The sequence below is a fragment of the Parasteatoda tepidariorum genome, chromosome 6, assembly GCF_043381705.1.
Source record: "Parasteatoda tepidariorum isolate YZ-2023 chromosome 6, CAS_Ptep_4.0, whole genome shotgun sequence".
Classification (NCBI taxonomy): Eukaryota; Metazoa; Arthropoda; class Arachnida; order Araneae; family Theridiidae; genus Parasteatoda; species Parasteatoda tepidariorum.
The window spans coordinates 89,285,865-89,312,504 of NC_092209.1; the positions used below are offsets into that span (position 1 = coordinate 89,285,865).

The window sequence follows — 26,640 nt, forward strand, 5'->3', positions numbered from 1 at the left end:
GGAATCTTCTATTTTAATAAAAACTATTGCAACAACTCACAGATAATAGCTTTAAGTTTTACAATTAAAATATACATCAGCATATAATAAAGCAAAAATAGTATTTTTATAAGCCATTGCATTTGTTCTATTTTGATTTAAGCAACTAATGCAATACTTATTGGACAGAAACATAGTTTTGTAAAAAAATTCAATAGTTTCTATTTTGAATATAAAAATATACCTATTATTTTTTTGTAGAATTTCTACGTGAATTCCGCGTTGTGAATTTAAATTATCCGCCATTGTTTGTGGTTGTTTATAAATATTATCGATTAAGTTCAGTTCCGATATATTTAGCGATTAAATATAAGTATCTTCGATGAAATCTTAGTTTCGATATCGTAATTGTTATAACCTACTTTTTCTACAAACTAAATTTGAAGCGCCATCTATATTGTCAAATTTGTTAATGAGTAACTATTCATAAATGATTATTTTTGATGCATGTAATCTTGTAATCGTAAGTACAATAACAAAAATAAATAAAATGTCCGATGTGTACGTTTTTAAAAAGTTTATATTGTTACAATTTTAAGATGATTACTTGTATATAGTAGAAGAAAAAGCTTAGTAGGTTAGTCAATATTACCACTCTTTCAAAACATTGCAATTACTTTTTTGCTCATATTATTAGTAGTACTATATTTGTGTGTTTGTTTACATGTCTAGGAAAATTATTTGTGATAAAATTAGCTGAATTTAACTTAGTTTCTTGTATTTATATTTTCGATTGTATATTTCGTCAGCTTCAATTTATTATTTTGCTATTTTAATATTTACTACATAATTTAATTTCTATGTTACTAGTTTCACATTCAATCTTTTGTGCCTTGCATTAGACTATTCTGTACATGGATTGGCTTCTGTTTATAACAAGTGAGTAAACATCATAGTAAATGATTTATGATTTTTCCTTTTTTTATGAGATTTTCCTTAAACTCTAAGTTGTCTGTAATTCATTGTTATAATCAAGTTATTGGCTAAAGTAAATTATATTATGCTGAAAAAATATTCTGTTGACTATTAAAAAACAGACTAAGCAAAACGGGATTTAATTAGAAAAAATAGGGGAAATTTTCGTATCGTGATGCGTGGCTTAAAAAATCGCAACTTTCGGGCTGCGGCTTGTGAAAAACTTTTAGAAAAAAACATTTCAGAAGGAGACAAACTTGAAAGGTTTAACTTGTAGCAGTCCCCAGACAAACATCTACATACTTTTTTTTAAAATTTGTAAGTTTAAAATCTATTTGGCACCTTGGCGTCACCGATCACGATACGGAAATAACCCCAAAAATTAGATTGTAAGTTAAAGGTGCAACCAAAAATTATAGAGATGAATAATTAAGTACTGCAGCAGATGTTATGTTCGGAGAAATTTTATTTAATTTTTTGTTCCCTTCTATGGTTTTTTTTTAAATTTATTTTCTTACAGACCACATCCCTGGAGTGGCCAAAACCTGGTTATTATTTTGGTAAATCACAATATAAAAGCATTTCCTAATTAATATTTAATAACTGTAAAAAAAAAAACTTAATGCTTGTTTCAATGTATCAACTTAAGTAAAAGTATTGTTCTTCCTACCCCTTTATTTACAGTTAGTAACCAGAGCCTGAGTAAGGCAGGGGCATACAGCGCAGTTGCCCCGTGCCCCACGTCAGAGGGGACCCCAAATCATATAGATAGTTTATTTTAGGTTTCCTTCTTTAATGACCTTTTTTTAAACGAAATATCAGTACAGGGTCGAATTTGTCAGTTATGTTAGCTTCTTCATTAATCTATATCAGTGTTTCCCAAAGTGTGGTACGCGTACCCCCAGGGGTACGGGGACAGTTTAGCTGGGGTACGCGTTCTTATGCAAAATATCTTGCAACAAATGAAAATTTCAAAAAATTTTATTTAAAAACAAAGTTAGTCATGACAATTTTCAATTACGTATTTTTCTATTGGCTGTTTTTTGCAGAGTTAACGGTTAATAATTAGTGGTATCAACAGCCAGTTGTGATTTTTAACTTTTGTGCAATTTTTAATAGTAAAAAAATACATTCATTTATTTTATTAGTGGTACACAGCATTAAGAAAAATTTAGAAAGGGTACACAAAAGTCAGAAGTTTGGGAAACACTGATCTACCTATATGAACAAAAAATCTATATTTCGAAAAATCCATTACTTTCTAGTGTGGAACTCAGTTTATTTTTTGCTATTATGTTGGACAAATTTGGCCAATTAAAAACCTGTATTTTTACCTATCGCAAAATGCTATATGTTTGCAAATATACAGGCTTCTGATTGGCTTAATTGAGCCATCGGAGTTGCAAAAATTTAGCTAAATATCACCCTAATTTCATCTAGGTGACAAAGATAACAATCAGAAAACTGCATTTGGCATGATGGACAAAGAATTGTCAGAAAATCAATAAAGTGATCAGAACGATATTGCGTCTGACCATTGGAGGGGGGGACAGTTCTACTCAATGTTCTTGTTATCTATGTATAGGTAATCAGGTGAAAATTTAAATACCTCCATAAAGATCATTTCATGTAGAGGGGGACCCCCAAAGATGTTTTTGACCTGGGGCTCAATTAGGCTAAGTCGGGCCCTGCTAGTAACATGGTTTTCTCAAAATACATTGACTGTGTGCAGAAGTATTTCTTGATAAAAAAAAAAGCATTTTAATCAATATTAAGCACAATTTTTAGTTTATAAACAATTGTTACATGTTTTAATTAAAAAAATGGATCAATTTATTTCATAATATTTTCTTTGTTTTTGTTTTTAAGGTGCATTTTCATGGTACTTAACATGTGTAGTTACTCAGTCTCCAAATTTTGAATTTTTTAAAACTTCACCTGTTAAGTATGGTAGGTATACATTATATATTTAAGAGGATATACTTGCATTATAAATTCATTTTTGTATCTACTATTTGTCTTTTTGTCATTCTATTTGTTTCTTACAATATCATTTTATATTGATAGTTATGGGCCTCTCTACAATTAACAGAAAAATGTACAAACATTTATATATTGAAACCTTATATAATCAATATAATTTTTTTAAAAATTAAAACATTTTTAAAAAAAATAAAATCATTGATTTTCCAACAAATTCGGCCAAGATTAGAAGGTGACTGAAATGTTTGTAGAAGGTTTTTTTTAATTGGGATTTTGTGTTTGCAGAGTTTTCCATCTTATCTAAGTCTGATTAAAATTGATATGTTCAGAAACATGCTAATAGAAGCTTAATTATTTTTTGTTTATTGTTCAAAACAAAAATACTAGTTTATAACACAAATTTTCGTACATTTTTTCGAAACCGCTAATGAACAGATTTCCCATTTTGGAGTAATCGTTTAGTTGAAAATTTTTTTTCCAAATAATTACTGTTGAGAATTTTACTGAAACAAAATTACTTTAACCCGTGTGGCAGAATCATTGCAACACAGCGACATTGTCACAGAATGTTACTGAGTTCTTGCCAAAAGATTTTTCCTTTAAAGAGTAAACATTTTCACTTTTCTTTCGGAAATTTTCTAAAGATTTCATTGTTTCTTTTGAATTATATTTAAAAGATGCCTTTCCCACACATCTGAGTGGAGAAAAAAGCTTGTGATTTTTTTTATTCTTATTTGAGAATGAAATTAACGAATGATGAAGTAAAAAATTTGTTTTCTTTTTTGCAGAAATTTTCGTTCTGTTTTTTTATGCAGTTATTACTATTAATTGCCCGATATTAAAACCCGATATTTTTAATATGACACTATTTATACAACAACTGAATCTTGAAATGAAACAACACATTTAGTACCGCCTTTTTGTATTGAATTTCGCCATCAATTTTTTTTTTTTTTTTTTTTTTTTTTTTTTTTTTTTNTTTTTTTTTTTTTTTTTTTTTTTTTTTTTGGTAATTACTTCGAATTTTACGATTTTTAATTTTTTTTATGTGATGATGATTTTTAAAATGTGAAAAAGAAAGTAATTAGTATGTTTCCCCTCTACAAAATGCGAGAATATCGCCCATAATATAAGAATAAAAAAATATTACTTATTAAATTAAAAAAACTATTTTATTTAATCCAAAAAAAAATTTATTATTTTTTTTTGAAGTTGATGCTTTTGTTACTTTAAATTAGTAATCTGTATATTTCTTATTTTTAAAAGTATCTTGCAGAAAGATAGTAGTATCAGAGAGATACGTTGCAGAAAGCTTGAAAAAATTCTGGGGCTTTAACAATGTTTTCAGCTGGTTCCAGTTTTTTGAATGCATTTTTTATCTACTGTTGTTAAAGTTGATCTCAAAAGGTTTTGAGTTGTTTTTTATTTATTTATCTTAATTTGAGTATGAACTTTGGTTAGCCAGCCACCGAAAGGTAATAAATAATTTTGATTAGTCACAGGGACATCTCTTGTGCTTGGTTACAGAGTAAGGGAAATTTATAGAGTCACTTTGACCACCTTCTTACCCTATATATTTATTGTGGATGGTGTTTTTAATATAAATGTAAACAACAATCTCGAATTTTTGAGCTGTTTTACTTCTGTTTGGAAAGTATACAACTTGCTGTACAAGGGGATATTTTCAATTACATAATTTTGATAGAATAAATAATAAATTATATAATTTTTGAGCTCAAATCTGCTGTATTTCATAAAAAACAAATGATATTAAGTAATTCTAGGGAGTTTGAAGTGAAAATTTGTTTAAGTTATTTATAGATTATTCGTAGTTACTAGATCTAGAAAGAACTTGCTTTTTTGGCAATCACGATTTAGTCTCTTTTTAGATGTTTGTTCATGTTGCAAGCCGTGAACCGTCATATGTTAAGGTTAGAATATTGTTCAAACAGCGAGATTAGGTTTATTTTACAAATGATCATATGGTTTAAATTTTGAATTTGATATACTGTTGACAAGGTAAGAAATGTTTTATAATGATTCTTTTTTCCGAATGACGATTCTTATAATGATTATTTTTGTAAACACAAATAATAAATCAAATATCAAATACACTTATACAAGAACTCAAGACTACTCAAAATACAAGGGAAACAGAATCTGGGAAGTATAGGCTGTAAAAAGTTAGCAGCGAACCCTAGTGTCGAAAACAATATCCATAGTTATAAGTGAAAGTTATTTTGAATTTATAATAATTCAGTGTGCGTAGCGTTTTTGAAAAGTACTTATTTGCAATTTTCATATTTTAAAAGCCCTTAAGGGTGCTTTTTTTCATTAGATGTTATTAAAAAGTGATTAGTTTTTCCTTTTCGAAAGTGAGATTTTTTTCTTTACCTTGTCAATTTTCGCCATGTGTTATACAAAAGCGTGCTTTTCACATTGTTCTATTCAAAATTTTCACAATTCATTCAACCACAATCCATTTCGTCTTACCGTCGGTCCATAGCATATGAAAGCGCCAATCATTTTACTTGCAAATCCATCTACTGAGCAGGGTTTGGTGAGATTATTGCAATCTGATGTGCAACTCTGCTGCATTTTTCAAGTTATTTTGAATTTCATTCTTCATTTTTGGCCCTCTGATATCGAAACGAAAAATCTCTTGACCATTTTATAATAGCTAATATAATCAAGAAAAGAGATCTTTGTCAGAAACTAAATATTTTATCATGATCATGTAAAGTCTTTATAGACTAGTTATTTTATTGTGTCTAATTAGTTGTAAGTAAGACTAGTTATTTTATCATGATCATGTAAATAAATTTTTTATGTAATTTTGAAAGGTTATTTTGTTTTCAGTATGTCATGATTTGGAGCTAACAAAGCGAGAAGGGATCATTTTCAGTCCATTCTATCCGAATACTTATCCGAGTCACTTATCTTGTTCGTGGCTCATCGAAGGAAATGTTGGAGATGTCATCACCATTCAGTATGTATTCTGAATGCTTTGTTAATTTAATTAAATCATGTTTTATTCTCCATAAAATATTTTGTTTAAGCCTAGTATTTAACCAGCAAAATATTTAATACTAATAAAAATAATATTTGTAACAGATTTTAAAATTTTAGTGTTGTTGATTGGTTGCTTCCTTTTACTGGATGTTTGGGGTTGTTGCCTCCTTCTCTCCTTACTCTTCAGCTTGACGACAGTACTTTTTATTTTATATCTATATTTTGTCTATTATTATTAAAAAATATATATATTCTATTGTAATTGTTTACTACCATATTTTGTAAAATAAAATTAGCACAATAATAAACATGGTGCATAGCATTTTTAAAAAGTTCTTAAAGGTGTTTATTTTTGTTTTTAAGAGCCCTCTATAAGGTGCTTTATATATTGGGTATTTTTAAAAAGTGCTTAATTTTCCCTTTTCGAAAATGAGATTTTTTTCTTTACTATTATTTTTGCCATGTAGTATGCAAAAGCGGGGTTTTCACATTGTTCTATTCAACGTTTTCACAATTCATTCGAACACAATGCATTTCGGTGTACCGTCGGTCCATAGCGTATAAAAGCGCCAATCATTTTACTTGTTTAATGAAATACTTGCAGGCCCGCATGAGCTGAATTCGGTGAGATTATTGCACTCTTATGTGAAACTGTACTCAAACATAAATAAAGAAAACATAAATCTGAGATATTCTCAATTTCTGGCTTCATTTTACTTTCTCTGATATCGAACCAAAAAATCTCTTGATAGTTTTATAATGGCTAATATAATCTAGAAACTAATTCTTTGTCAGAAACTAGTTATTTTATTATGATTATGTAAAGTCCTTTAAAATTATTTTGCATTTTGTTAATGTATATAGTGCTTAAAAGGTGCTTATTTTTTGTTGAAAGATTCAGCTACGCACCCTGTTACATATTTGATGAAATACTTGCGAGTCCACATGTACGTATACTGAGCTGGGTTCCGTGATATTCTTGCACTCTCATGTGCAACTCTGCTGCATTTTGCAAGATATTCTCAATTTCAGGCTTCATTTTCCAACCTCTGAAATCAAACCGAAAAATCTCCCAATCTTTTTATGGTGGCTAATATAGTCAAGAAAAGAGTTCTCAATCAGAAACTAGTTATTTTATTATGATCAGTCTTTGAAAACTATTTTGCTTTTTGTTAATGTATATAGTGCTTAAAAATATTCTTTTAGTGTTTAAAAAGTTCTTATTTTTTGCTGAAAGATTTGGCTATGCACCCTGATAAAGTCTGGAATCTTGTAAATTGAAATTTTTTTAATGTTTTTTCTTTATATGCTTTTAATAGTTATTAATTCTGTCTTTGAAGGTTTGATGACATTGATATTGAGGAAAGCTGTTGCTGTGAATCTCACCCATGTTGCCTTATGAATTGGCTCAAAATAGGACCTCTCGCAAATGGAACTGAGCAGAAATTTTGCGGTAAAGACATTCTGCATCACCATTCCATCAGATCGAACGGTAATAAATTGTGGTTGAAGTTTCACGTCTCAGAATTTTCCAAGGGAGGCAGAGGTTTTCGTTTGAACTATGCAATGGGTATGTATCATATGTTGTGTATGCAATTTAAGAAGTATTACTTATTTATTCATAAGTAGTAATAGAAGTGCCACCATTTTTGTACAAACCTCTGTGTTGCCAGGTGTTATGTTAAGTCTTAAATCAGTCTAGGAGCCTGACAGCCTTATTTTTAGCATTTAAAAAGGTATTTTATGTTTACAGAAGTTTCTTTGGCTCACAATATAATTTTGAATCATAAAAATATATGTTTATTTTATAAAGCTTTACTATAATGTTTTTGCATAAATTTTTTTTTTATGTTGATAATTGGGACTGGGCGATAAATTGATGTATCAGAAGATATCGATTCTATGCAATCATCTCTGATCCGATGTTTGGATTGGCAATTTTTCGAAGCATCGTAAATGGTGATTTAATGAGATGTGTACGATATATACCGATGTATCATCAAATCAATGTCTACAAGCGTGATGTTGAACATTGTTCCCACTAGTACATCAATGTGTGCAAGCTCGAGCAAAAATCATTCTTCCTTTCTAAATGTGCATTGATAGCTGTGGCGATGATCGTTATCTTTCCCTGTCTTTTTTATATCTTGACTCATCATTTTGCTGACATTGTTAAAATTTCTTACAATTGTTATTTTGTTGTTTAAATTTCTTATAATTTTGTGAAGTTATACTAAGAATATTTATTTTAGTTACTTTTTTATTAGATAATTTTAAATTAAAGGATTGTAATAGTTTTCTTTTAATTAAATTGTTTATTTGTACGTTCATTTTTTGCTAGTTTCTCTAAATTTTATCATTTTCCACTTGAAGCTTGCTTAGGACGAGATTGTATTTTAGTGTTATGTCCAAAAGCTTGCCCATATTATTTTTGAAATTTCCTATTGTGTCACATAATTTAAAAGCGATTTTTTGTGGAATTCTTTTTGAATTGGAAGTTCGGTGTGCTATTTAAGAAAAATGTGGGTCAGTTTACAAAATATCCATTATTTTAATTGTAAAAATGGACCTATTACAGATATTTTTGTAAAAACAGACCATTTATAAATAAATTTATTGTAAAAAAGGACCTGCATTCATAAGATTGTATTATTTTTAATCTTTCCACTATTTTTCATTTAAAAAATAAACCCTTCACAAAATTCTTCTTTCGAAGAATGGTGTCAACTATCCTTTTAACTTGTCATTTCAAAATTGTAACTCAGAAAAACATGACCTTATTTTCATATATTCAAAAACAAAGATCCTTGCAGATTCAGAAAAATGCCAAGTACATTTTTCACAATGAGACAAAAATAGGGTTTTTCACAAAAATTCTGTTAAAAAAAAGTTGGTACTGCTTTTGAATTAAAAATATTTTGTTACTTGCATTTCAGGCCTTAGTCACTGTTCCACTAAAGAGTTTAGGTGTGGGAATTTCAAATGTGTGCCTTCAAGTATGCGATGCAACGGTATACCTGAATGTGAAGATGCATCTGATGAACAAAATTGTTCCAGTACGTTGTTTTTGTTCTATTATTTTATTGCAAATTTAGTTGGAAGTTGACAGGAAAAGCGATTTTCTGACACAATCAACTTTTAATTATGCTTCTTGCAGTTTACATGCTGTCTGGTTTTAAGTATAAAGTTTATAAATAAAACAAATTTGCGTAAATTCTATAGTAAATATACAATGAATTACTGTTATTGTTTTGTGATTCAATAATACAAACTATAGTTTGTCTAAAGTAAGAACTCCTCTAGTCGTTCATCTGGACCCACGGCAGGGACCATGGTAACAAGGGCTACCATGGAATGTGGTGTTATTGTTTAGAACAGGTTTTGGCAGTGAGAGAAAGGAAATCTTTTTCATAGCTCTACTGTGTTAGCCCTAGAGTGAAGAGAAGCTGCCTTCCCTGAAATGCACTATTCTTGTTTCCGTAATAGCAGACAGCCTCAGACTTTGAGGCGGGGAGAGTTCATACTGTAGACAAACTATAGATATAGCTTACCTTTTCTGACTCAATCAACTTCTAATAATACTCTTTCATGTTTACCCATTGTCTTGTTTTAAGGGTAAAATACAGATATAGTGTAATATTTAATTACTGTTATTGTTTTGTTCATAACTGCAGATGCTGTTTTGCTTAAGTAAGATGCTGGTTTACTTGACTCTTTTATATTCTAGAAACATTTCCTGACAAAAAAAAAAAATAATGAATGTAAAATAATATTCTTTTCATCATTTTTTAGTTTAGCACTGTTTTTATTATTCCTTTTAATTTTAAGTTTGATTATTGAACTTAACAGGGCATTTAATTGAGGCAATGAATGCCTCAGCTCATAAGTTTAGTGAAACAGACTGCTCTATAATGTGCCACACTATAATTTTAAACACATAAACATTTAAAATCCACTGTCTATGCGAGTTATTTATATTAGCTACATTGTTAAAATTTGCTCTTCACTTGCGCTTAACTTGATAAAAATATATAATTTTAGTTCTATATTTAACATATAATTTTAGTTCTATAACATCTATAATAAACAAAATATACCAGTATATTAATTATCCCTCCCCTTTAATTAATATATTGATATTAAAACAATCTACCAATATATTAATTAAAGGGCTGGGATAGCCTGGTTGGTCCCATGTCCAAAAGGTAGTGGGTTCGATCCTCGCTGTCCGAAGACTCCCGTCCAGTGGTGACTGATGCACGTTAAAGCTGTCGGTACACAAAGTCCTCCGTGTTCCCTAAACAAATCATACCTCTGGGGGATTTAAAAGTAATATTTTGAATAGTTTAAAAATTATTTAACTACTCTAACTATTCTTTAAACTAGATTGCTTTTTAAAAAACCATTTTATTATTTGATATTTCTTTTTTTAAAAAAGAGTATTTCTTCCATATCTCCCATTTTTGATTGGAAGATAGCTATCTATTCTGGAGTGGTTTTATTCCACAGTCTTTTCCACTGGGGAAGACATTTGCTATTCCTGATTGCAGTATACTCACTTTGTATATTTAAACTTGCCTCCAATAATTCAAAATTATAATGTGAATGAAACCTGCATATAAATTTTTGCTCTGAATAGTTTCTTTGTTATATATTTAAAAATAAATTCCCTTTTCAGATCGCTGCCCAACCGGTAGATCGTGCCGCTCTATGCTGCACTGCTATGATGCATCCAAACACTGTGACGGAATTACTGATTGTCCCGATTTTAGTGATGAAATTGACTGTGGTTACTGTGCTCCTAACTATGTGCGATGCAGCCACAATTCTACTGACTGTTACCATCCTATGAGGGATAGGTGTGATGGGTATGTGCGTTTCTTGGGTCAAGATATAGACAGGGTTCTTACGGGTCAGGGAAAACCTGGAATTGTCAGGAACTCCAAAAATCAGAGAATAGTCAGGGCAAGCGGCAATTTTTTTACAAAAACCTGGAATATTCCTATATCTTACCTGGACAAAAAAAACAGTCTTAAAAGAGTTTCGAGTTAAATAATTCTATTTGTTATATTTATTTGTTGTAAACATCTGTTATATTTATTTTTTATATAAATTTCACATTTTAGTCAAACTGAAATGCTTCCTTCCTCATTTAATAATATCTGTTTTTTACACGGAAAATATAATATTTCACATTGCAAATAAAAGAATCAAAGTTTTCTGAAGGCAAATTTCTCCCAATACTTGATCCAGGTGTTGCCGGATTGGGTTCAAAATTACAAGGGTACGGAGTTGGGCATCAGTAGTCGTAAACCCAAAAATTGGGTCAGCTGTTCAATGAGGATTATAAAATAAGATAGTTTGAGTAATTATGAATAATGGTTTTAAAAAAATTCTTTATTAGATTAAGATTTATATACATATTTTTTACTTCGCTAAATATAAGTGCTTATATTATTTCCAAGTTTGAATTTCTCTTTTTGACTTGCATGACGTATTAAAACACTTTACTTGTAACCTAAGAGATGTGGATAGTAAAATCTCCATTATTTTATGCCTCCAAAGTTGGCAGGTGTGCAACCCTTGTTTACCTGGCAAAAACAGGTGTTATAATGAGAAGTGTCATGAGTGTACAAAAATAAAGTAAATGTATACTCAGAGTTAGGAAAATGCTAGACTATTTTGTAACAAAGTAGTTCTTTACACAACTTTTATATTAATATTAAAGAAGGTATTTAAATTATTATACATACTTTATAGAGAGAAATGCATTAAAAATAATACACTGGTAATCTCTGTTTTGCAAACATTTTTCTATAGATCGCAACCACCTTAGATAAGAATCTGAGGAGTTATGTCACACTTATTGCTCTCAAAGGGAAATCAAATAGAAAAGTTATAGAAATAGAATGGAAAAGTTATACAAGTAATATATAAAAAAAAAATTAAAGTCAATTCATCCTTAGGTCAAAAATTTTTTTTAATTTAATTGTATTTTAATAAACGATTAAAACATTTTCTCCCATATTCCGTAATTTCGCACATATAGTCCGCAGGCTCGATTTTATATGAAGAGAAATTCCAAAATCGTCAGATAGTCCGCGGACTATACGTCCGAAATCACATTATTTTAATACGGCAATATTAATGTATAACGGAATTAAAAACAAAACCTAATGATAAAATTTAGGAATAAAAAAAATTTATTGAGTGCAAAATTTATCATGAAAAGGAAAAAAAGAAGAAGAAAAATCAAACGTAGTGGAATCAGACAAACAAACTGCAATCTACTTCATAAAATAAATATATGTTTAAAATAATCAACAATTCTCCTTTTATTATTTTTATTATAAAAACACGATTTTTAGTTGAAGCAGGTGTGATTCTACATCAAGAAAAACTTGCGAATGATACCACACTTCCAAAGAATCAGAATTTATTCAAAAGAAAAATATTTTACTTTTATTAATCGATGTCAAATAGATAAATATATTTCTCTCTTTCATCTTCTGTTCACTGATATGCATGTGCAAAGCATTTTCCCCGCCCCCTCGTAAATCAAACAGAAAACGAAATCAGCATGCCACTCCTTTGAGTTTGATTGACGGCCTAAAGGAGAAAATAAAGATCTAAAATTTTCAAGGTCGCGGAAAAAATGACGTTTCTCTGAGTAAACGGGGGAAAAAATTCTCCCCTTCCTCACATTTTCCTCTACTCAACTTCAAGGATGAGTCTAATTTCCGCTTTTTTTTTTCATATTGTTTTAGTTCAAAATGGCGGGAGAACCAAGCAAAATTCCCCCTGCCNAATCCCCCCCCCCCCCGGATTATTGATATGCTACATACGAATGTTTTCTTGAAATCTCGCGCTGTTGTTTGTACTTGATCATCGGCAGTTCACGGCAGCATGTTTTTTAAATTTCAACGTGTTTAACCGTGAACAACCAGCGTATTATCCGCAGCTTCAAAAATTCACATTTTAAGCACAGATAGTCCGCGGACTATACACGCAAAATTACGGTAAAACTAAAATTTATAAATTCAATTTAATGAATGAATTAATATTTGAACAAACTATATTGACATCAAGTGTCATCCACAACAGGTTTAAAAAAATGTGTTTGAATTTGAGTGGATAAATAAAAAGTATTTTATTAATGATTGAAAATTTGAACAGGAGGGAGAGCGTGAACTAATAGTAGGAATTGAATAAGATAAAGTCTAATAGAAAAGTTACTGTAATAGGATATTTACTGAAGACTATGTTATGCTTTAATATCGCAAGTAAGAAATCTGATGTGTGTTTTTCTCTCTCCATAGCATTTTCCACTGTGTGAATGGAGTGGATGAGATAGATTGTTTCAGTATGTGTCCAGGGAAGATTGCTTGTGATTCTAAAAGAGGATGCTATTCTTTACAGCAACGTTGTAATGGTATAACACAATGTGAAGATGCTTCTGATGAAAAGAATTGTGGTAATCAAGTCACTTTTTTTTTCTTCCTCTCACCCTGTCCAAATTATTAGACGCACTATAAGAATCTATGTAAAATCTTAATTATCAGATGATACTATTATTGTTTTTACATGACTGAAACCGGTTTGCACTTGTTTACGTTCCTGTATCAATTAGTTAAATTAGGCGATTGGATAAATTAGACGATATATTATATAAACGTAGAATATTTATTATATCAGGTATTATATAAGTATATGGTAATAATTAGACCAAATTATTAGACAGACTGTAGTTTTTCAATAATGACATGTTTTACATAAGTTTATATGCAATACTTTTATATTTAAACATACATGTAATGGGTTTTCATTCAGGAAATTTTTTATATACTTCCTATTTGTATTTATTTTTGTATTTATTTTTGTACATATTCAGTTTTCATTGTTTTTTATGCATATTGAGTATTCTTTTTTAACAGTGCCTGAGCTTTGTAATACGTATTGTAACACGGATGTAACCCCATTGATACACAAATGTAACAAATGCATACCAGTTTCAGTCTCTTTCTCGCGTTGGTCAGTTGCCGACACGTTTCTGTGGCTTTGTGTGCTCTGTTTATTTGTTTCGCTGTACGCAATTATTTGTTTACTTTGTGTGCCGTGCATAATTAATAAATTGGAAAATTTTCATCATGGGTAAAAAATGTGATCTTTCACCATGTAAAAATGCCGAAGTAAAGAACCCCGTGAATGCTAAAATATTTTCAAACTATGAAATATCACAAAGATTAAAGGTTTTTGAAGCTAGCTAATGATACACAAAGAAGAAAATTGAGTCAGAAGACGAATTGAACCTGAAACGAAAGAAATGACGTAGCAGAATCTTATAGTGTATCTAAAAATTTGGCCAGTACATTTTTTCAGACTTTTTTCTCTAGCTGGATTTAAATTTGCAAAATGCTTTTGCAGTTTCAAATGAATTGCATTTTTTTTCATTGTTTTTTATGCATATTGAGTATTCTTATTAACAGTGCCTGAGCTTTGTAACTATGACCATGGGGGATTTCTGTGTGATAATCGTCGTTGCATTGAGCAAGTCTGGACCTGTGATAGAACTGATGATTGTGGAGATGGATCAGATGAAAGAAATTGTAAGACATTTTACTTCTTATGTTTGCCTTTTTGTATGTTTCTTACAATTTTTTTTTTTAATTCTCTTTATTTTTAGTGTTGCATTTATTTCATCAACCCAAATTTTTTATTGTAAAAAATATAGCATTCTTTCTTTAAAAAACATTTTAACTCAGTACAAAAATGTGCAGAAAGTTTGATTTAGCTTTACCTACAGTTTACTGTACAGTTACTGTTACAGTTTAAACTTACTCCCTACAGTTTACCGTTAAGAGAAAAACTTCAAAGAACCTTTAAGGCTTAAGAAACTGATTGCAAATGTTTGATATTATCGAGGTTGGTACTCTACGAAAATATCGGGATAACTAGGAATTGTCCAGGAAAACAATTTTAAAAAAATCAGGTAATTAACAGGGAAAAACGTAATTTTACCACAAACCTTTCAAATTGTGGGATATCATTCTTCTGTTTTCAATATGGTAATTTGCCGTACTGTAACTTGCACCATAGAGGATTTTAAAAAATCTGGTTTTACCGGAACCACCATCATTAGGTGCATCCTCAAGATTCTTCTATTATTCCTAAGCATTTCTGGAGTGTTGTCAATTATATGCCTGACTTAAGAAACTTGAAACTTCGGCCCTGAGAGTATTTACATGTAAGGTTGTTTTTTTTAAACCTATTTTTTTTTTTAAACCTATTTATAATTTTCATTATCCTTTAATTTATTTTGATAAATTATTGTTTTATAACTTCGGATACAGTCAACCCTGCTTAAAGGAATACTATTGGTGCTTGCCAGCACTATTCAATTAAGCGGGTTATTCGATTGAAAGGGGGGTGCATTATTCAATTTGAAATGCCTAATTTTTATGGAATTTTACTTTTTAATTGTATCTAGTACAGTGTTTTGTTTGATGAATAAACGATTGTAATTTAAATTGTCTATGTTAGTATTATAAAATATAAATTTCATTTAAAGTTATATAAAAATAAATCTGTGCTAATTAGAAAAATAATACAGATACTTTATTTCCTTTCAAAAAAACTTTCGACGCTTGTTCTTTTCGAAAAAGTCTGTATTTGAAATCTGTTTTTATACTCGTTTAATTCATTAATCTATCAAAATTCGATTTTTCCCTTTCTTTTTTTACGAAAACTTTCACAACCTTGCGTATTCCTTTTGACTACTTTCAGAATTTTTTCTTTTTTCAAAAATTGGGAAATTCCAAATTAATTTGCTATTTCAGGTTGGGGAATTTTGAAATTTATTTCTTCCAAAACTGCAATTTTTTTCATTTTTGATTATTTTAAATTATTCTTTTTCATGCTCGTCTTGTATTTACTGACGTAATCAATACTTTTTCTACTTAAGAGAAAGACACACTGTACACTAGTGCCTTAGATTTTTGGAAACTTTTTCTTATTAAAACTAATAGCAAACCAGGAGGTGACCAATAAGCCTTCTGCAAAGCAAATAAGTCTGTACCTTTTCGCATTCTAAATGATGTGTGAGTGAGGAAAATAAAGAGGGGTAAAACCGCTTTCATTCACTCCAATGTACAACTGCCAGCAAGATATGATTAATTCTTAAACTATACTCCTTGTACCTGTTCAGAGCAATAAATGAACAGGAAGTCCCTATTGAAGTGACCACCTATTGTATTCTTATCTTAACTGAACATTTAAATCTAACTGGTGAAACATTTCTTAAAAATAAACAGATTTTTTGTATTTCAATACCTCTTCTTTATGCAATTAAGCAAGGACTGGAGGCAACTAGTATCCATTTAAATGGGGAAGTTTAACATTAGTTTCATATAAAATGATTTGGTTCCATTAAATTATGTTCATATAAGCGGGTTACTCGATTATCCGACATGCTATTAAGTGGGGACGTCTGTAATGCATTAATTATTAATAATGAAAGCTTTTTTTTTATCGTCTGCTATGTTAATTTGATATCTGTTAATGAAATAATATTTACTAATGAAATAATATATAATTTTTGCCTGATATGGAATCACATCTTAAAAATCATCGTACTTTTCGTTAAAAACTATCGTCATTCATTTAAAAAAGCAGGTGATTGTTTAGTACTATAATCATACAAATATGTATTGCTAAAAAGCATGTTATTATTTTTTGAAGCCGATTGCAGCTTGCACTTTTGACAAGTGATGCATTTCTAATTCCACTACTTTTTGAGCTATTTATTAAGATTTTTTTTAAAAATTCAGTTGATTTTATTATATCTGGCCTTGTCCTTGGTTTTAATATTTATATCGGCACTTCTTTCAAGGATACCGTTCGAAAATTTATGAGTGTTGTTTTTATTAATTTGATTTATAGGTTTTCCTTGTATTATATTGTTTGTTTTTTTTACTAGATATTAAATACTTTGTTTTTTAATCATTAAAGTTGCTTTTTACTGTTGTATTAATTAATTAGCTTGTGTGAGATTACAACCACAAACTTAAGATTGAGTCTGAGAACATGAAGATCAATAATTATGATTGATCTCTATAATAATACAATAATAATTATTATATTTGATAAATAATTTAGTAATAGATCAATAATTATTCAGGGTGGTTATTTTTTTGACACACTGTACATATTATTTTACACCAAATAAAGGACCACCCTGAATGACTTTTGATCTAATGGTTGGATTTTCACATTCTAGGATTCATTCCTAATGGCTCGAGCTGGTGACCACCCTGAATGACTTTTGATCTAATGGTTGGATTTTCACATTCTAGGATTCATTCCTAATGGCTCGAGCTGGTGACCTCTAATATACTAAATAATAAGTGAAGACTATATTTCAAGTTACGAAATCAGATACAAAAATGTAATTTCTCTGAATAAACATACCTTTTTTTTGTTGAGGGAATCGGATTTATAACCCCCAAAATACTGTACCTGCAATCTGGGAAATATGGTCCCAATACTTCAGTCAGCCCTCCTAAATTTGGACCCCTTAATGTTCATTTAACTTTTTGCCTATTTCGTTGTATCTCGAGAATTTTTGCACACAATTATAAAACTCGTTTATCTAAAGATTATTCCTTGCAAAAAATAACTTTTAGTAAATATTTATTATTTTTTATTACTTTATTTGATTATTTACTTTACTTTTATTATTACTGCACTTATTAAGTCGAAAAAAATTTTGAATTGTAACAATTATTTACATCATTTTAAGGAATGTAATTTTACGTGGTGAAATACAAAATTTGTGCAAAATCGGTTGAATGGTTTCTGAGAAATTGAATTTATAGAAAGTCAGATATTTAAAATGGAACTATTCAACCGATTTTGCTCAAAATTTGTACTTTGCCATGAAAAATTATGTTCTTTAAATTGATGCGAAAAATTCTATACCTTACAATTCAAAATGTTTTCAACCATTTTTAAATAGAAGAATAAATATTTACAATTTTTTTTTCTGCGTTGAATTATTTTTGGGTGAAGAATTTTATAATTGTGTGCAAAATTTTTTCAATGCGCTTAATATATTCTTGGGATATTGCGAAAATAAATTTGCAGAAAAAAAAACTAACATGAAGGGGTTCAAACTGTGGAGCACTCTTCTGACCAAACAATTGGGACAATATTTCCTTGATTGTGGCTACCCTTTATATCTTAGGGGTCAGAAATCCAAAATCTGTTGTGAAGTAAAAGGTATGTTTATTCAGAGAGAGCATGTTTTTTTGTCTGATTTCGTAACTTAAAATATTGTCTACGCTTATTAATTTGAAGTCACCCCCTCATGCCATTTAAGATTGAGTTCTTGAGCATGAAGATCTATTCATTAAATCAAAAGTTTTTTTTTGTGTGCACTGTACATAAATATAGTTTTTATTAATCTTCTAATAAAGATGCATAAAACAGCTGATATTTTCTGATCACTATTCTATTTAGGCCTCAGAAATGGAGTTCTTACTGCTGCCTTAATGGGATCCCTTATATGTGCTCTTTTGCTAGTCATTGCTATTAGTTGCACTTGTCGCCTGCACGCCTTGCGCATGTTGGACAGTCGTATCTTGAGCAGAGAGACACCATTTTCTCGTCTAAGTAGAGAATTCATATTCCGTGAGCCACCCCCTTCTTATGCTGTTGCCGTGCAGAATGACCCTCGTCGCAATTTGTGCGTGGAAAACCTGCAATCTGGCGTGCAGATTTACCACAATCGTCGACGATCCCGAAGGCATCGACACTCCAGAAGTTCACGTCGTCCCCAGGTACCTCCCAACGTCTCTCTAGAAGTGGCGGTCCCCGACCTGCCCCCGCAAGTGCCTGATGTCGAATTACTGGATGACGTATCTGTACTCGTGTCTGGTAGCAGTCAGCTTCAAGATCTTCCTCAGACATCGAATACAGACAGAAAGTCGGAAAGCTCACTCATAGACTCTAGAGTGTGCAGAGACGATGCGAATAAAAATCACAAAACTGCAGATGAGACTGTCACGTCTGTCCCCTGTTTAGTTCAGATTGGGAACAATGTTTGTGAGCAATTATCAATAAACCAGGACCAAACACAGAGTAATTTTTTATACTGTGATAGTGATACAGAACCTCTTGTTGTTTGACTAACCTGACTGCATTAGACTAAATACATATATTTTATCTGTATAAGATTTTAGATATTTCAACTGTTTTTGTTATAGATAGAGTATTTAAATATTGTTATACTGACTCATCTCTAGATGAAATAGTTTTTTTTTTTAACTAAATCATCTTTAGATGAATTCTTTTTTTTTTTAATAATTTGCAGTGTCTTGAAAAAAATTAGTTTTGGAAATTCCAGTTTTATTATTTCATAATTCCATGTTGCCTATCATTTAATGATCTTTCAGTTTTGTTTTGCTTCAAAGTATTCCCATTATATGGAGTAAAAATTTTAAAAAAAGCACAGCCTCTGGGAATAAAAAAAATCTAAATAATTAACTGTGTAAATCATTTTGATTAACTAAAATCCTAATATTATAAATCTTAATCTTTTCTTATTCATATTTATTGATGTCAATTAATCGGATCTGTAGTTGAAAAATATATCTGTTACAGTGAGTGTTGCCATTCTTCTGTTACTGTTACACTTCCTAAATGCTTTGGTGAGTGTCTGCAATGTTTGTTTATATTGTTGTTGTTTTTTCCAACATGCACTAATAGTTATTTTATGAGGAAAAATGTAATAACTTTTTTACTAATATAATAAAAGTTTCCATCAGTGTAAAATAATGGTATTTAAGAAAAACATACACAGTGTACAGTATAAGTGAAGATACATGTATACATTTACGTATATGTATATTTACGTACATGTGTAAATAAAATAATGATATTGAACAAATGCAGTGGTTATTCGCCAAAATGAAGAAAGCAACTGAAAATTTCAGCATTTGCCTATTTAATTCTTTCACATCGTCATTTATCGAACTAAATTTTTCAGTTGGTATGTTTCATCCTATTTATGTATCATTGACATTCAACCAATAATCATTTAAAGTGAAAAAAAAATGCATTTTATTTGCTGCTCACAAAGTTCTATTTAGAGTTTGGTTGACAGAAAGTTTATTTCTTATTTTTATTTTAAAGCTATAACTCTTTATTATACAAGTTTTTGTTACTTTAACTGCCATTCACTACTTATGTCATAGAAAAAATTCTGGAATAATAATAATTAATGTTCCTAGCACATGAAGACTTTAGAAGTCGCAATTTTTCCAAAATGTTTTGTTAATTGGTATTGATTGTTTCAAAATAGGCCAAGAAATTTTTTTTATTCGAAACGTGACTTGAACAAACCATTAAAAACTTAAAAATAAGTGAGATTTCTGTAAAAATTGGTCTCGCAAAAATTTAAATAAAAAAATTTATTTCCATCTCTAATGATAAGTATAAGTGTTTTGCTTTGTGTACAAGAATAAGTCATAACTGAAAAATTTATAATAAAAAATCATGTCAACCATTACAAAAATAAGGGAAATTCACTAAACTCAATCTGAAAGAAAAGAAGAAAAAAAAAAAACTGGAATTTTATTTTTCTGAGCATCTGTATCAATAATGAAAATAGACTTGTTCTGCCTAGAGAAACTTAAAATAATTTTTTCTTTAATCTGTTCTGATCTTAACTAATTTAATTTTCATTGAATATCAAACTTATAAAATTACTTTTCTGTCTTTAACATTTCAGTATGTTTAGTTTGAACAAAGATAACCATTTTTTTCTTTTCAGTGTTAAGTTTATAATAATTAAATAATAATTCCAAACATTGTAGTTAGAAATATTAAATTTTTTAACTATGCTATTATTTTTTTAATGATTTTAAGTATTATTAAGACATTTTATCAAATGATTTGACTGGTAAATGTAAAAAAGAAAAAATCATTATTTTTGCCAACCCTAATTTTATGTAACAGAAAGTGTGTTTCTTTTTTTTTCTTTCTTTTTTTTAAATTTAAAGGCCATGCCCTATGTCATAAGGTGACATTTTTAAAATTAAGAAAGTGAAGAAAAAAAACAATGTCCCTGTAAAGACAGAAAAAAAAGACATTTTGTTTTTCAGAAGTATTTATTGGAAAGAGTTTTGGATAATAGTGGTTAATTACAATTAAAAATATTAATATGACAATAAATGTGGTTGTTAGAGAGAAATTATAATTTTGTTGCTTATACTTCTTAATTTAAATTGAAATGGCCCTAATTTAAACTAGATTTGTCATGTGATTTTCTTTCTATATTTATTTTTAAATGTTATATAAGTTTATTTTAAAATCTCAACTTCTCTTTTTAGCAAAATTGATGAAACTTCTAATCTTTTAATTTATAAATAAATAAAATTAGATTTACTGTTTGTTATGAATGCAACAAAACAATTATTTAGCGAAATGTAAAAGATATTGTTCTTTTAATTTTAATAGCTTGTCAAAAATGTTATTTCATTTCAAGATATCTTATTTTTTGTTTTATAGTAGTTAAATAGAAAACAGCTCAATTATAATGATTTTACCTATAAATAAACTGCATTCCATTAGGTTTTAGTGATATTGTAATAAAATTTTTCATGAACTGTGTGATGGTCTTTTGCTTAATGTAAATATTTGTTATGTGTTTGAATTTTACCACAAAGTATATTGTTTTTATTGATTTTGAATTTAGTTGTCTTTATTGTAAAAGTATATATTTTAAAAACTTTCTGGTCAAACTTTAGATTAATTAGTTTTTGAAACTAATGTTAAATATTTAACTTTTTTTTGACAAAGTCAGAGTTTATTTCCTTGTTTTGAAGCTTAATTTATTGATCTCTATTTGTCTTAATTAGTAATACTTGAGTACTGAAATATGTAACACGGTACCTGAAAATAATGAGAATTCTGGATGGATGTTTATCAGTTGTTAAGTACTTTAGTAAGAGACAATAGATTATGCCATTTTTAAAAACTCATATCATAATTTCCTGCGTCAGAGAGCATTAATTTAGTAACTGTGAAAAAAAATTAGTTTACTATTGTTTCCAATGCTTTTTTTTTATTAGCTACTTTTGAATCTGTTCATAACATTTCACTGTTCAAATTTTTATCTCCTTGGAGATAAACTATTATTAGTTTGTTATTTTGTCTCTCTTTCCTTTATTGAAATTTAATTTAGAGTGTTTTTTAAGACTCTGTCATTGTAAAGAACTAATGTTCTTTCATGATTAATACCCTTTTTTTTATTGGTCTTTATTAATATTTATTTTTGGTTAATAATGTCACACTTGAATTTGTAACAGTTTATCAAAACTGTTAGGTTAAATTTTTGTTGAACCTCTACCATGCACTATCTTTCTTGATATTGAAAATAGTGTTGCATTTTAGTATTTAAAAAAAAGATACTCTACTAAATTATTTGATATCAAAAAAATTTGAAAAAAATTTATCACTTTAATTTTAAAATTAATGTGGTAAAAGAAACATGCCTAGCTAATCACTATTTAATAAAGTTTAATAATTTTTTCACACATGTGAAATATTTGTTCGTTTTTAAGTTCACTCAGTTTTTTTAACAGTATCGTTTAAGACTTATTGAAGCTTTTCTTCAAGCTGAATACGTTCATACTGGAGGCATTTTCCATTGTGTAAGAGCTTCAAAATACTCTCTTGGTGATTTATAAACATATCCTTTAAGATTGTATAACATTTCTTTTCATTGCTTACGAATGGTTGACTGAATGTAAACAATGACAAGCTTCCTTTAACCAGAAGAAGTTTAGAAAACCTCTGGTGTCTTGAACCAAGGCAATGTGTGAACAGCCTTAATATTCTAGGAAGTTTTATGATTGTGATGTGTGTTAAAATTTACGCGTAAATTTTACCATTCATAAGAGTTTTCTGTAATTTGTAAATCCTAACAGGCCTTAAGCCTAAAATAAATTTAAGAGAATTAATATTGCAGCATAAATAAACTGTGAGATTAGCCATGTTTTGAGTGCCATCCCTTGTTTGGCTATATTTGTTTAAACTAGAACCATTTGTTTTATTTTGGGTAGCATCATAGAAAGCTTTTGGATTCTTCGAAATTCTTTTGTGGCTTGTTTCGTTGAAAATTAGATTGAAAGAACGTGTTATATTGTAAACGCTACAAGTATAATAATATTGGAGGATGCGTTTTTCAGTCCGAAGTAGTAACAATAAGTCTTACGACAAATTTTAACTATCTGCGCTTAACTTTACATGGTCAACCATCCATATATTTAATTTGTTAATGTATAGATTGGTCTTTAAAATATTTTGTCTGCATTTCTACTTTATGAATGGTTAACCATGTACAGCTTAGCGCAGTTAGGATTAGAAATGAAAAAATAAATAAAAAATTTGATTGGTAAGGATTTTATTTCTTTCTGCATGTCTGTGCCCTTCTGGACTTTCTCATTATTTTGAATTACCTAAAGCAAGAGAAATGCTCTAATAAGACTCATAAATAATAATTTGAATTGCATCGAAACAACCAAATTGGGCAATAACTTTAAAAAGTTAGCTCTTTTATTCCAATTTTTTAGTACAATTTATGGTTAAAAAAAATCGGATAAAAATTGTGAAACTCGGAAATAGCTTATGAATATTAAGGGCTGTTTTTTAAGTCATCGTTACCACATGAAATAGCGTGCTACTTCCATATAACGGCTGTCAGTTTGCAGCAGTTATTCATGACTGTTAGGTTAAGTATCTTTACTAAAAAATAGCAAAAAGCCTCAGTTTGTGAAAAGCGCTTGTGATAAATTTTTTTATTTTCAAAAATTTACTTGAATGTTGCATTATTTGGACTCGTAAAAATTTGTGAATTATTCATTGATTTTTTTAAAAAAATTCCTCTTGGTGGAAAAATTTTGCCAAATTGGTAATCATTAAGTTAAATTACTTTCATAAATTTAAGTTATTTGTCCATTCTAAAGACCGAGCTGTTCTTTATGCCAAAATGTGATTTACAACTTAAAATTATAGTATTGATTTCAGTGTTAGGTACTTGAACTGCGGTTTATTTTCTTTGGCGGAAGAGCATCGAAAAAAATTTTAATATTGAGTTTAAATTTTAATCTTTTTTAAATGCTTCTTCTTTACCTTGCAAAAACATTGTCTGAGAAATTCTCAGCGAGTTCAAAAGATTTTATCCAGTTTCATGAAGCTTGTCATTGTAAACCATTCTCATTTTTTGTTGCAAACAAAACTTTGTTACAGCATTTTCCTATGCATTTATGAAATATTAGTTCACTATTTGAACTTAATACTCTCTTTGGATTAAGTGCAATTCAAAATCAAATTAACTTCAGAAAAAAATAAATTATTTTTCTGCACGGCTTTTTATATTGTGAAAATAGATTTCATGTAGCATTTCTCCCAGTGATCGGAAAAACTACTTTGTAACAAATGTAGTTAACTACAACAACTTTTTGTAAATGAAGTGACTACTAACTATTTTTGAATGAGAAATTGGTTGACATTAAGTACAAGGGAATAATTAAAAAATATTTATTCATGTTTACATGATCCAGTTTGTTAATTCCAAATTTTTTTTTTCTTTTCGAATTTGTTCATTTAACCTCCAACTTTTTATGCCTTTTTTGACAACGAATATTTAATTTAAGAAATTCGAAATCATCAAATTTTTTTTAATTGTTTAATCTTTCCTCTAAGAAATTAAGTAAATCTAAAATAAATTCCTTTCCTTCTAAATAACATCTGTGTTTCATGAGTGTGCATTCGCATGGGAAAGTGTAACAAAAATGATTAATTATCCATTTTTCCTAATCGTTAATTTAAATATTAGTTATACATGATTTTAACCACTTCCCTTAACAATCATTTTGAAGAAAAAAAGTCAACATATTCTTTTATTTTATTAATTGATGCAAAGAACTAAAACAAAACATAATACGCATGTTTTAAAGTTGAAATTTTAAATTTTTTTTTATGTGTAAGAAACATTTAATTTAAAATGAGTTTACTATCCTGAGTTATCTCGGGCAAATGAAAAAAGTTAAATATTAGTCTTTATATAATAGTTTTTAAAACAAGGGACAACACAAAAAAGTGATACTTTTCAAACGTCAGCGATACACAATTTTTTTAAAAACTTTTATTGCTATGTAAATGCAGCAACCATCGTATATATACAATCGCACAAAACACGTCTGACCGGTCCCACAATTCAATAGCAAAACTCCCAAATAAAACTTGGCAATCTTCCAATGACAGCAGATTATGTTTTTTGCTTCGGACCGAATAAAAACGTAATAAAACAAAATGCACTGACAAATTCTGCTAAGCCCGAGTTTTCTCGTGATGATAAATATTTGCAATATATACGCACCCGAGTTAACTCGGGATAAGCAGGGAAGTGGTTAAATGCCTAATTTCTGTTAACTCTCAGCTACAGTGTCATTTTCGCTGCATCTATTGACGAACCCTCGAAGATTTGTACCCATCAAATTCGAAAAATTAGTTGCCTTAGAACCATGTTTCATTTCTAAACTAACGTAAATAGTAGCTGTCAGGAATTGCTTCAAACTACTGTTTTTTCGTATCACGCTACTCACTAGACTATTTTTTTTTAAAAAAGTAGCACACAACACTAGTTTTACTACTTGTAGTGCACTAATTCTGATTTCTGGTATTTTACATGTAATGTGCCTACTCTAGTTTTTATTTTCATAAATTTTGTTTCATGGCTGTGTATAATGGTGCCTTAACTATATCACTCTTCCATTTAGCCTTGATAGTTACACTGAAACTAGTTAACTATGATAAAAGAAACACTAGTGATTTTATTTTAGTTCTAACGAGCGATTAAATTTCAAACTGGCCGGTCGAAAACGCTATTCGTCTACTTGTGGGATGTATTGACTGTGGCGTTTAATTTGCTACAGTTTTTGTGTTCACGTGTGCTCTGGATTTGATTCTCATAAATGTTTGCGTAAGTATAGTAGTAATAAAATTTATTTTCATGACTTTGACTCTAAAAGAAATTATCACAAAATTGGGCGAATTATAAATAGTACTACAAGGCATCTTTAAAAAGTGCTTATTTTTGATTTACGTTTTTTAAAAGCTCTTAAGGGTGCTTTTTTCATTGGGGGTTTGTAAAAAGTGCTTAATATTCTATTGTTCAAAATGATTTTTTTTTTCTTTGCCTTTTCGATTGTTGTCATAAATTACAAAAAAAAATCATGGTTTTCACAATTTTCTCTGCACTATTTATCAGAAATTAGTTATTTTATTATGATTATGTAAAGTCTTTGAAATTGTTTTTGCATTTTGTTGACGTTATGTTTATAAATTTAGAACTTTAATCAATAGAACGAGATAATTTTTATTTCTGTGCCTTATTATTATTTTTGAAAAGTAATTAAAAATTTTCTTTGCTTGCTTAAAAGGTGCTTATTTTTTGTTGAAAAATCTGGCTATGTATAAAAATGTGTATTTTTATTTTGAACAATTTTAATGCTTAAAAGGAATATTTATTTAGTCGTGTGCGTTATAACATTTATAACAGAACCAAACAAAATACTGTCTACAGAGTAGTATTTATATTTAATACCTAATAAAAACATAATCTAAGTA

At 29.1% G+C, this 26,640-nt stretch overlaps 2 protein-coding genes across 4 annotated transcripts in view; one reads left to right on the forward strand and one right to left on the reverse strand.

Moving 5' to 3' along the window:
- The window catches only part of LOC107440839 (pachytene checkpoint 2 protein), a 30,444-nt gene extending 30,066 nt beyond the window's left edge, over window positions 1-378 (reverse strand). Inside the window, exon 1 of the mRNA XM_016053896.3 lies at window positions 224-378. Within this exon, the coding sequence (XP_015909382.1) occupies window positions 224-285 (62 nt within the window). The 5' untranslated portion in view covers window positions 286-378. The remainder of the gene's footprint in view (window positions 1-223) is intronic.
- A 32-nt stretch (window positions 379-410) lies between these two features.
- On the forward strand, window positions 411-26,640 carry LOC107440840 (low-density lipoprotein receptor-related protein 12). 3 transcript variants are annotated; one of them, XM_016053898.3, is made up of 10 exons: window positions 411-616; window positions 850-918; window positions 2,824-2,904; window positions 5,797-5,926; window positions 7,290-7,519; window positions 8,886-9,005; window positions 10,628-10,817; window positions 13,269-13,423; window positions 14,436-14,555; window positions 18,466-26,640. In XM_016053898.3, the coding sequence occupies exons 2-10, from the start codon at window positions 894-896 to the stop codon at window positions 19,131-19,133; spliced, it is 1,719 nt and encodes a 572-aa protein (XP_015909384.1). In that variant the 5' UTR covers window positions 411-616; window positions 850-893; the 3' UTR covers window positions 19,134-26,640. The 3 variants fall into 3 exon arrangements, with proteins under 3 accessions (XP_015909384.1, XP_071038944.1, XP_071038943.1); XM_071182842.1 differs by having other exon boundaries at window positions 468-612; XM_071182843.1 differs by lacking the exon at window positions 8,886-9,005 and having other exon boundaries at window positions 455-616.

What these genes read in the sequence shown, in the direction of transcription:
- LOC107440840 (XM_016053898.3), top strand. Translation starts at nt 894, where the DNA reads ATGGATTGGCTTCTGTTTATAACAA. An exon ending in TCGTTTGAACTATGCAATGG is followed by an intron (nt 7,520 to 8,885) that starts GTATGTATCATA and finishes CTTGCATTTCAG; the next exon opens with GCCTTAGTCACTGTTCCACT. An exon ending in TTCTGATGAAAAGAATTGTG is followed by an intron (nt 13,424 to 14,435) that starts GTAATCAAGTCA and finishes TCTTATTAACAG; the next exon opens with TGCCTGAGCTTTGTAACTAT.